Source organism: Chaetura pelagica, unplaced genomic scaffold (genome assembly GCF_000747805.2).
Source record: "Chaetura pelagica isolate M959 unplaced genomic scaffold, ChaPel_1.0 scaffold511, whole genome shotgun sequence".
In the NCBI taxonomy this organism is placed as follows: Eukaryota; Metazoa; Chordata; class Aves; order Apodiformes; family Apodidae; genus Chaetura; species Chaetura pelagica.
In genome coordinates, this window is record NW_009952161.1 from 305,658 (window position 1) to 318,207 (window position 12,550).

General features: G+C 39.0%; 1 protein-coding gene across 1 annotated transcript in view; it reads right to left on the minus strand.

Annotated features, from left to right (window-relative positions):
- Window positions 1–921: 921 nt before the first annotated feature.
- Window positions 922–12,550, minus strand: part of LTBP1 (latent transforming growth factor beta binding protein 1) — a 134,849-nt gene continuing 123,220 nt past the window's right edge. Inside the window, exons 27-29 of the mRNA XM_010007248.1 lie at window positions 6,420–6,542; window positions 3,306–3,455; window positions 922–1,947 (exon numbers count right to left, since the gene is read on the minus strand). Of these exons, the coding sequence (XP_010005550.1) occupies window positions 1,778–1,947; window positions 3,306–3,455; window positions 6,420–6,542 (443 nt within the window). The 3' untranslated portion in view covers window positions 922–1,777. The remainder of the gene's footprint in view (window positions 1,948–3,305; window positions 3,456–6,419; window positions 6,543–12,550) is intronic.

The following is a 12,550-nucleotide window of genomic DNA, read 5'->3' on the forward strand; positions in this document are numbered from 1 at the left end:
CAGTTTTATTCAGCATTTTTTCTTGCATTTTAAGATACCATAAGATTTTAAATGCACAATATCTTCACTAGTCCTAGTGTTGAATTCTAGCAGGTAGAGAGGAGGGGCCCTTGGAAAGACAGATGCTTCTGCACATTAGTGAGCACATGGTCTTTAATGACATCTACTGAGTGCACAGTGCTGTACTAAAAGGACTGCAACTTACCATATTTTTGCTTCAGTGGCCGACATAAATACCGGAAAAGAAATTTTATTCATAACCAAGTATTTCATTCTTTGGTGAAAGGAGAAATAAAAATGTAATATTCGGACAATTGGACCCACTTTTAAAAGTGTCATGTTATCCTTTCTCTTTTAATGCAGGGCAGGTCTAAAAGACACAGCAAAAATGTTTCATTTGGAAAATATCAAAGGACCTGTTTCGGGATTTCCAAAGCAAACTTTTTCACTCTGGAGAAGGTCAAAATGAAACATCTGTCAGTCTTCTAATCTCTTTCTCTCCTTCCACTGAAAAACAGAGCTGATGGGAAGGTACACTTCATCAAGTAAAGGAAATTCTACCCCTTCTCTTCAGTATTTTCTGAAAATGAGGCCATCGTACTGAAGAGCCTTATTTGCAGGTTTAGTGGGAAACATGCCTAAACCAGGAAAGAATAAAAATTCCATGGGAATCCGCTTCCAAGTCAAACAGTTTCTGTAGGTCTGTGTTTGAAATCTTCCCTCTGGAAGCCTAACTTCAGGCATCAACTAATTCAGATTCTGGTCTTATTAAAAAAACATGAGAAAGAAAAAACAGCCAGACAACTCCCTATAACTACTGTAATGTAAGCTAGTATTCTAGTACTGTAAACATCTGAGAGGCTGATTCTTGTAACATAAACACCAATAAAATAAAATAAAATATGCCTACAATTAGAAGAGAGCTTTTTCTAAAAAAAAAAAGGTAATTTTATTGAGTTTTAATATACAGCTTTAATATGTTAGGGTAATCATACAAGATCTCTCTTGTGTTCAATTTACACATTACAATACAGACGTGAGCTAAAATCTTTTGTTTTAATGTACAAAAGGAATCCAACGTTGTCCACTAGCAGCTTTGAACTTGGCAAGAAAGGTTCTAAAGACTTTAAGTGCAGTAACAACCATACGGAATACGAAATGAATATAAGGACTTTTCACCAAGGTATATAAACATTTGAAAACAAATGGTGCCTGCTCCACAGGGCAGGCAACTAGCAAATTAAAAACAAGTCACTGACCAATGTTCCAGAGAAGGAGAAGCATTACCCTGTGTAACAGTTCTTATAAAATAGCCTAAGAATATCTCTATCATAGAATTTGTACTGATCAGGAAAAAGGTCTGAGAAGAAACAGTAGGCAAGGAACTGAACAATCAAAAAATGACATAGTAATATAAAATATTTCCATCACTATTTAAATGCCAAATTAATCAAGCAATAGTAAAAAAACAAAAACAAAACAACAAACCAAAAAACCAAAGCTCTTCTGTTTAAAATAACAGCACTGTTTTTGCTTAGTTTAAAAGATTTCTTTTTTCATATGAACACACTATATACTTGATCGTTTCTTTCATAGAGTAATGTGTCCATTTGGTCTGTCACTTCAGTGGAGCTGATACACAACCAGCCCATCATGTCTCACTTTTGACACCCCTCACGTTTGCTACTCTGATGCCTTCTCTTCTCATGTTAAATACTTTTCTTCCTTTTATTTATACAGTGCAGAGTATGTGGGCTTAGGATATGGAGATTTTCCTCTACTCCAGTTCACTGTCTAGTTCTGAGTTCAGTGGTGTGCAGTAGTTTGGCTTGTCTGAAGGTACATACCCTGGGAGACACAAACACTTGTAGGAACCTTCTGTGTTAATGCACTTGGCATTCTTGCAGAGGGACATCCTGTTGTTCAGCTCGCTGCACTCGTTCACATCTGCAAGAAGGGGACATCAAAAGACACGTACTTAACTTGGGTTTGTAAGTAGAACTCATTTATTTCCAGCATTATGTCAGGAGTAGATCAGGCTGTATGAGCAGATTGCGAACTTAATTTTCAGTTCAGATCACGTAGAATTAGGCTGGGTCAAAAGCTGTAACAGGTGAGTTGGGAAGAGGCAGAAGTTATCATAGGAAATCAGTTGTGTACTAAATGGCCTTCAACTGTTGGATTGCCAAGTCCAAATTCAGCCTAAGCCACAAACCAAAAATCTAATAACCACTTACAGGTTTTTATCTGATGACTGAAAAGTGGCTTATCGGAAAGAAGCTCCAAGTTCCTAGTATAATATCTGTATTTAAAAAAAAATCAAATACTTTAGGAGCTGTTCATTTTGTCAACTAGATAGTTGTGAACAGCAAACTACCTGCACTCAATCTTCTGCAGCACTGGCCTGAAATACACAGGAGCTACATCTTTTCTTGCTAAGGAGGCCAGCTTGCTATGAAGTCCTAAAGATTCATAGAATGGTTTGAGTTGGAAGGGACCTCAAAGATCTTCTAGTTACAACCCCCTGCCACGGGTATGGAAAACTCCCACAACAACAGGTTGCTCCAAGCCCCATCCAACCTGGCTTTAACACACACAAAAGGTAAGGTGTGCAGACAGCTTATAATGATACAGCTGGGAGACCTCAGCTGTGGGCTGCAAAGCATAATGCTAAGCAAGGTTAGCACGGACTTTAAACTGAAATAACCACACAATCTCTACCAGGCTAGAGGTGGTGTTTTGCTTAATCTACTCACCAACAGTTGCCACTTCCATGTTTTGTTGTTTTAATTGAAGACATAGTAACTAGATGTCTGTGTTAGTAGTTGTGCACATTTACTAGTTTGAGAGTTGGGTCTGTTGAAATTGGTGAGAATCAGGGGCCAAACCCCACCAAGTGGTTATCTGCATATTTAGGTGATTCAGCCACTCCCTGATCCTAAAATTATTCTTCTGCTCTGGATCCAGTCCCATCCTCTTAGTTCCCTAAAGCCTTTGAAAAATATTTCTTCCATACATTAGTGTTAAATTACTGATGTACGTTTTAGCTCCATTACACAAACGTGCATCTGCTCATTTCTAGGCTCTTAACTGAACCGACCTGTAATGATCAAGATGAACTGAGGAACACCAACATAGTTATTTCTGTAACAATATTTGCTGGCCTTTGAAGTAATCAAATGAAGTCAGCATCTTCCATACAACTCAGGTGATCATTCCTAACCCCTTTGTTCCAGCCCCTCCTTAAGTCAAGTGACTGAGTAAATGGACAAACTATCAGAAGATGATGAATATGCTGTCCTCACCAACACAAGTCATTTTGGCCATGTCCAGATGATAACCATCAAAGCAGTCACAGGTGTAGCCTTCCTGGACTCTTACACATCGGCCGTTTTCACATCCATTCAGAATCCCACATTCCTCTGCTTGTAACTCCTCAAAGCTGTTCAGAAAACCTGGGTGGAGAAAGAATTACAAACAAGTAAGTTACAGAGCTGTTGAATCAGGATACCCAAATGTATAGCAAGAGTCTGAAACTCTCTCATAAGTTTACTGGAATGTGACTTGACTTTGCAGAAAATAGGTCAGCTTTAGCAGATCTGCACCATCTGGAGTTTTAAATGCAGTAGAAAAGTGCTGTGATACATTTCAAGATGAGAACTGAATAGCTCTGAACTCTTAGAGGTTTTGATTTGTGTTTGAAATCTACGATTTTTTTTTGGTAAAGGAAACCGTGTAATTTGACAGTATGTTTTCTAAAGGATAAATACTTTTTTTCTAAATAGCATCTATATTTGAATTGTTATGTGTATCAACCTTTATGGAAACAAAGGTTTCTTAGGGAGTTTGGGGTAAAAGTTCCTTAAAACAGTATTCTAGAAAAATTAGGTGTGTGTAAGGGGGAAAGAGATGCACACTAATTTGTAGAAGAAAACATATTAAAAAAAAATAAATCACAACTGCCTTAAGGAAAGCAAGAAGAAATCAGACTGCTTTCCTGTTGTGGTTTTGGTTAACAAGCCTTTGGCTGGTACTCCAGTGACTGGTGCCAGTACAAATATCTATAATCTACCAGTTGCTCCTGTCGTAAGTCTAGATGGTGACTAGTCAAAGCTAAAGCCTTGTCTTTGCATTCAGTGGTTTGTAAATGCCTTTCGTGCTCCCTGTCTTAGGGCTTTTTTGACTGTTACGGTTTTATGTAAAAGGAAAAATTTATACTTTCAAAATTATCATGTTTTTACATGTTCAGAGATTGTCTCTAGGACTGAATTGCTCCCATTAGTCCTGCACAACTTTGTTCACTAGCTTTCTATTTGTGGATCAGTGATGTACCAGGACTGCAGATGGCAGCCCATCACATCAAAACAACTTTTGAGGAAAAAGTCAAGAACATTTTGGGAGTAGGCTTACCAGCATAATGAATATATGGCGCAGAAATGGAGTGGAAATTGGAGCTGGACTGGAATAGAGCAGGATACATCTTCCCATCTGCCCCGTAACATATAATTAATACAGTGACTCCACATACCACCTTCTTGGTTTATCTAAAACCTGTCTACCAATTTATTTTGCTGCAACAGTTGGGATGTAGCTACCTAGAAATGTGGATTTCACCCTTTCATTGTGCTTGTTATCCTGTCCTTTTATATTTACTCCATCCTTTTTTGGTTCTTGAGGCCCTCTTTTCTCTTGTTCTGCTTTGCCTTTCCTACTCTGCTCCTTTCTGTATCACTCTCCATTTAACCTCTGTACTGTTACTTCCACTCCCCTTCTCTTTGACTACATACACTGTTTCTATCCTGGATTTGCTCTAATACTGTGGGATCCTTAGTAAGGATTGTGCAGGTCAGTCATACATTGAATAAATTCTGGAGACAATGAACACCTGATGTGACATAAGTACTTGCTGACATATGCCACATTGTGAGAATACATATAATACATAGCATGCATACAGGTGTACGTTAAGTGGGAAACATGACAGTATTTTCCACGCACCTAGTAAATCCCACCTCAGTGTAGTAATATTAAGGGTACTGAGCAGACTGTCATACATGTGTGGAGTATTTTGGGTTTCTTATGCATTACTTGTCACAGTATCCAATTCAGTGACAGGATGGGAGCAAGAGACAGGCTTTTAAGCCTCTGTCCCTAAGGCAGTGGACTCAGCTGTGGATTAAAAACTGTCCACAATTTTATTGTATTTATTCACCACTGTTTATAACTTGCAAAATGCTTCTTTCTCATTCGGTATTATACCTACCATATTGGTTACCCAGTTCTAGGCTTTTAATTGTGTTTGGTAGTTAGCATCTGTGTGACGTTTCAATTAGATATCAACATTCAGGACTGTTTAATTAAAATCATCTGGATATAAAGAAGGAAGACATTCTAAAATTCTGTGTTGAGCTAGAAGGTCATTTAGATGCTAAATAGAAATGAACTCATTAACCTGATTTGTGTGGTTCTACATAAATGTATAAAGTGCACTGTGAACAAGAAGAGCATCTCACCCTTCTAATATTGTGCTGTAACCCTCCTGCCTGCTTTAGACCTGTTACCATTACTTTGAAATTAACTCTTAGTGCAGAAGAAGCACTTTTGGAAAAGAGCATAGTGGCAACTCATAGGCCATGTGTATAAAGTACAGGAAGCTACTAGCTCCTTCTGATACCTCCACACTTTTATTTTTTTTTTCTCTAAATCTGTGATGAAATATGTTGGAGTGATGCATGAAATATGAGTGAGTGATTCTGAGGAAGATGCTGAGATCTGTAAGCATTCCTCTCCCACAAATCTTAACAGTTAGCTGGGCCAGACACGTAGAGAGCCCTGATATTCCTGGAGGACAACTGAGAAGCTGTATACAGTCCCTCACACCCTACTTGGCAGGCCATTCCATCTAGCCTGAAGGCTCTAAGCGTGTATACCATCTGACCATACTATGCTGTACATTGTCATTGTTGAGCAGGAACAACCTGCATGCTCTCCATTTCCCCCATATAAATTCTGATGGAGAATCATGGAAAGCTTGCGTGAAGGGATTTTTTTTTTCTTTTAAACTAAATGCTCTCTGAATAAATCTGTCCCATGCTCCAAAGGGAAATTAATTTGTGAGAAGGAAAACTGGCAATCCTTTTGACCTTTAGCTGTAAATCTGTTGGTAAATACAAATTTAGGACACTAACTATTTCACTGTATTAAAAATTTATATTGTACTCTGAGCTCAACTGGACTCTTGTACAACACTGGCTCTTGAACCAGAACACCTGACTGAAAGCTAGTGTCATAGGAATAACTAAAACATAAATAGACCACATTACTCAGAAGCAAACAGAAGAATGAAGCCAGCTACAGGGAAATAATCCAAGTTATAACCCTCATTTCAAGTATTTTACATAACAGAGAAACTTGCTTACGGTCTTCAACAAAGTATGGATTAGTTTCTGGAGTGTAGTGCTCCTCAAAGTCAACCAAAGCATCTTGTCCATATGGCCGTCGAGATCCTGGAACAGGAATGTTGCACAGCTGGGCATAATCCTCTGAGGAGAGAAAGAGAAGAGGATATAAAACTAATCACACTTGTAACACAGGCTGCATTACATTAGTCCCAGTGAACTGTGGTTCATATTAACTGGAAATAAACTTATCTTCCTAGAAATTCCATAAATCTGCAATTTCCACAAAACACTCTTCAGGAAGAATGTCATTAAAATGTTAATGAGCCAAATACAGACCATTAAGTCATAATAGGGATAACACCAGGGATAGATTTGGTCAATAACTGTACAAAAAGTCATGGGTCAGGTTCTTCTGGCCTGCATGGGAAGCAGGAGCAGAGGGATGCTGCACATCCTGCTGCCAATGCACCTCTGTCCAGGGCTGTCTATGGTCACCCTTCTCATTCTGGTGGAACAAAGGCTATCTATCCCACACCATCGTGGCTGCTAGCAGAAGCCACCCCAAGGAAGGAAACTGGAGCAGGTGGGGCCATATTTCTAGCATGGTCAGCCAACCTGCAGAAATCACAGAATTAAAAATCCTTCTAAAATAGGCCAACCTCATCTGCAAAATGTCTCTTCAAACCACAGGCTTGTGTACGAGTGTGGTTCAAAGTCTCCTTCGTTGTGTACCCCAAAGGGCAAAGGGAGATGCACAGGAGAAATAGTTACACTGATTTTCAGCCTCTCTCTGACAGCTAGGCTATGCAAGTTAAAAGTCTATGTCTGAAATGCTGATGCAGAGTTTGATTTTTTATTTGATTTACTGTGTCATCTCTGTTTCCATTACCATTTACTAAATTATATATACAAGACAATTTATTTGGAAATAGAAACATTGTTAAAGTACAGCAATCCTGGTGCTCCTGTAGTCTCTTGCTACAGCCTATTTAGCATCTGTTTCTCTGAAGATTGCCTGGTGTTCTGAGAATCAGGCAGAGTAAGGATGGGAAAGAAAACCACCAAAAGAGAGAGAGGAAAAAAAGCCCTAAGCAGATACAAAATCCAAGAATTGCAGATGGTTACAGAGCCAGAAACCTCATGCTGTGTAAAACTGTCCCAGACAGCAAATAGCTGGATAAATCCAGACTGCCTCTAGACAGTGCAGAGTGTAGCCACACTTGCTGCCCAGCATTGTAATTCTATTTTCACAGGTAGCACCTCCTCCACCTGGAACAGTTTTATTTTGTACTGAAAACAAAAAAGTCTTAAAAAAGTCAGTTTCAATTCTGTGGTCAACAACTTGGCTCCCTGAGAGCATAAGACTGTACAGTACAGGCAAAGCTTGTCTGTGCACATCCAGAACTGTTATGGGTGCCAGGCCGAGTCTGCAGAATGAGCTCTCCAGAGAACTTACAAAGCAACATGAATCTCAACACCTTCTGCTTCAAATGGAAGGTGATCTCCTCTGATGTGCATCCTCCAGAATATATTTATATACAACAATAATTATAGTCAAACAACCCTCTCCTCTCACAGGTGAAAATGTACACAGTCCAAGAGAGACAGCCCATTGCACAAGGAACAAAGCCAGCATAAGAAAATAAATGGCATATAGCAAATGTTATTTCCAAACTTTTAATGCCCAGCTTCCCACTGAGATACTGGGATAACAAGCATAGTGTTAGGAGCTGTCACAGGACCAGAAAAACCCCTTTCTTTGCCACATCTAACCCCAGATAACATCCAGGGACAGACAGGTTATAATCTCAGAGAGACTCCTTCATTGTGTGGCATTGAGCTACTCATTATGCCCAAGGTCTTTGACAAGTACACAGAGAAAAGCTATGCAGAAGTGTAAAAGCATTTTCTCACAGATGCACACAAACATTCTTGGTGAAGGAAATCTATGCTCTACCACAAAATACTAATTCATCTGGTCTGTGTGGAAGAAGCCAGCACACAAGAACAGTCAGGGAATGGTAAGAGGACAAGGCAAACAGGTCTGAGGAATCACTGCTTTCATGTGAACATGATCTGAGGGAAAGGATTGGACAGAACCTGAACGTTTTCTCAGTGCTAATTTTGCACTTAGTGACACGTAGTAGAAACAAAGCCTTTCTTCTGAAGAAAGCAGTTGGAGCATTTGAAAATCCAAAGAGCTGGAGCTCTCATGCACATGAGTTGGTTAGCTTGAAGATTGTGCAAGACTCTTTTATATTGCACACTTGCCAACACAGAGTTGTTTATTATCTAAAGGAGCATAAAGAAATGTTGACAATAGAAACGTGTTTCCTGCCACACCGGTTCTTTGCCAGTCAGGTTCTGGATGCCTGCATTTTTAGGTCTCATGAAAAGTAAAAAGTAAAAGTGGCTACAAAATGAAGAGCTGTTTTAGGGTATACTGTAAACTTGGTCTTTGGTCAAGGTTTTTTACAAGCAATACATGCAACTGCAATAAACTATTAACCTCTTGAAGCTTATTATGCTTAATCAACCATTTGTTAACACACTCTAATATTTTAATAATTTATACATTATTTGTATATAAAGCTTTAATACAAAAGGTGACAGAGTACTTAAATAGTCTTAAGTCACTTTAGAATGTTTACACCTATCCTTTTTAGATTTATATCACTGGTACATACCAAGATGCTCTGGAATTACCTATACTACTCTCTTAATACTGTATGTTCTATTTAACACTGTATGTTCTATTTAGTTGTCCAAATAGTGTAGACTTTATCTTTTGTCTTTTGTAATGTGTTGATTCAGTTACTAAGTGCTCAGGACATAAACCCAAGGAGAGCAACAGCAACCCACTTAAGAAACCAACTGTTGAAATTCAGTACCAAATTCAGTACCAACAGCAAGTTACCTACACCTTGCTGAGCTTATAATCTTCCCCCCCCTCCCAGGTAAGAAAAAGGTAGGCAGAGAGGAGAGTGCAAAGACTGAAAGGTATTTGAGGGGAATACAGAAAGGTCACAAGAACTGGTGTTTTCAAATAAGGTAAACTAGAGACTTAGATGCCTAAGAAGGAACCCATCAGAGTCCCCCTCTGGAGGACAGAACAAGTTATGGCAAGACAGATGTGCATGTACAATTTCTGTTGTTTTAAACTTTTCTCCTCACTACATTGCGTTCCTACATTTCAAATTTAAAATAGTGTATCCTGGGTCACTGTGCTGTGTACTGGCCACAGTTTTCCAGGGAAGGGAGCTAAATGAACAGAGTGACATAAGATTGGTGTGTAAAAGCATGACTGACACACAGAAAGTTGCAGCAAGTGTTCAAATGAGAGGACAATGTGATATTTTGCCTGAGGAAGATGACAGTAGGAGACTTAGATCAAGAAGGTGGTAGAAGGGCAGGGAGCAAGGGAAAAATGTGTACCCCATAATGACAACAACATTTTAGTTGTGACAGAAATGAATGTTTTCAAAATATTTTCTTGTGTAAAGTAAAAAAATAATAATTTTCTGTAACTCACAATCAATGATAACACCTTTTTCTATATGGATTTATCTTCTATGCTTGCTCATCTCCTGGCTGTGATCAAGGACAACATAACTGCAGCTCAAGAGGAAAACTGACTTGTGTTTTTAATATAATTTAGCCTATGTTGCTCCTTGTGTTTTTCCTAGGGTTTTTTCCCCTCGTTTTTCTCATAACTTGCAAATGAAGCATTGAGATGGCTCACTGTATAACTTAGGGTAGCTATTATAAATGGAAGCTGATGTATGCTTCCAAAAATGTAAAGGCCATTTGTCAAGTCAGATGTGTGCACATAAAAGAAGCATGTTGGGGGATTCCAGCTAGATGCACATGCGTACCGGCACAGATGTTTGCTGTAACTGGTGATGAAAGTTAGGCTGACAGAGACAACGCAGCCAGAAACTGCATGGACTGACCAGCTTTTAGGTGCTTGTTAGCACACGTGCAGCTGTGCAAATGTGCATCTAATCTGCATAGATTTGTAATTGCACAAGCCTTAGTACCTGGAGGCCTAAAAATCCTACATTCTCTAGTCAGAAATATTATTCCATATTTCATGTATTTAAAGCAAAATATTGCATTAAAAAAGCTTTTCCTGACATGACCATGAAATAACTGCACCACAGCCAATCCCAGCTCCTGACCATAAAGCAAGCTTTATTTCTGTTCCAGCTCCTCAGAACTGTCACCAACACACATTAAAAAAAGGAGCCAAAGCTACCAATACCAAGGCAGTTCCTTCAAATTATTTAAGAATGCAACAGTTTGACCATGGAATAAATCACTAGAGAGAAGGAGAAAACCAAGAAAGCATTTATTAGATGTAATATATGTCTCTTCCCAACCAGAGGTCTGGACATCAGTCTGAATTGGTTAAGTTTACGCTCTCTTGGGAGATTGCATCATCTGTGAACCAAAGCTGAAGATATTTCTTCTCTACATTCAGACTGTGCTGTTTGACAAGTTAGATAATTCCATGGACATCTTCCATGAACAGATGCTGAGGTTTGTGATGGACAACATTCACATATTTTCTACCAAGTCTTGGTGGTAAAGAAAAAGGGAAGGGTATGAGTCTTTTAGGATGACGTTTTCTGAGTTAAGAAGGATATTCATATCCGCACATGGAGTTACTCTAATTGAAATTGCTGAGGAAAAGCTCACAGTGGATATAAAGCTCTTGTTAAAACTAAAGTAATTACCAACCTGATTACTTCAAAACCTCTTTGTAGTCACCTTTTGTTCCTCAACTAATGCAGTTAAAAGTTCCCAAAACAATCTTCTCTCTCCTACTGGTTGAGGTAGATTGTTAAAAGCTGTAGTAAGAGTCAGACTGTTTCTGCCACAACTTTGCAAATGGCTTTCTGACTCCTTGCTGACTCCCATGTACACTTGGAATGTGAGGTAACATGAGGAAAAGCCTTCCAAGGCTATCTTGCATCTTTCACATAAATGTTAGAAAAAGTACTGACAGTCTTCAACAACAGAAATGAAAGCAGCCAAAAATCTGCAAAACTGAGCATAAGACTGAATATTCAAGGCCCAATCACTGTAATATTTTTAGCCCAAAAGATAATCCATTTGTCCAGAGTCCTTACCAGAAAGGAAGGAGGCACAATGCCATCCTAAATGGAAAGACAAACAAAGGTCTCCAGAAACTAATCCAGTGCCTCCCTGCTGATCTTTACCATCTCAAATGAGGACAAATGGAAACTTGTGCTTTACACACATAGTTTTTCCTCGTACTTCCAGATCTTCATGAGTGACAATAGCCAGAACTCAAAGGGAACACCATGTTCTCATAATATGGAGGCTCAGCCCAGAACTAACTCATAATGTTTACAAAGGATACACAGAGTTCCTTGCAACAAAAACAGAATCCAAACAATCTGTTCTGCCAGAAGGGGCAGAATTCAGCAACTACATGTAGGCATCTCCAGGGGTCTGCACCTGAATTCGTCATCCAGCATGCATTTTTAGTCCATGGAAAGACAACCACATCTAGGACACCATCTCATACAAAAGTAGATGTCTAGAACAGGTCAGAGGCATCTGTTGCTCAGGGTTCCTATTTCGCTTTCCTACTGGAAGGGAAAACTGGTAGAACCAGAACAGATGTGGGTTTCTGTATAAAAAAACCTCATGTGTCATTGGCCAAGAGAAATCCTACGTTATACAACACTCCAGATTAATCATATTACCCACTATCCTCAGTGTTCCCCTAGTCTGGGCTTTGCAAACACTAAGGTGGACACAGAAAGAAATTTTAAGTACAATGTAAATCTTCAGCAGTTCTTTATGCAAATCCTGGTCCCAAAGAACATCTGTAACATCTGCTGAGTGGAGTTCTACAATATTCCTTTCTGCCAATCTTCTAAACATAAAGCAGTTCCAGATAAGCCCACAAATGACTAGAATTTAAAACTTACAGTAAACGAGTAAAAGGTACGTATAAGGTCACAAAAATAAGCAGGCTGATAAACTTGGTGCTGGTGTCCTTTACAGTTGCCTAAGAACATGTTAATGATGTTCTCTTAGTCAGACCACCAAGTTCTCTGTTACAGATGCAGTAAAGTACCTCCACTCTCAATATACTGTTATTAAAACATCTG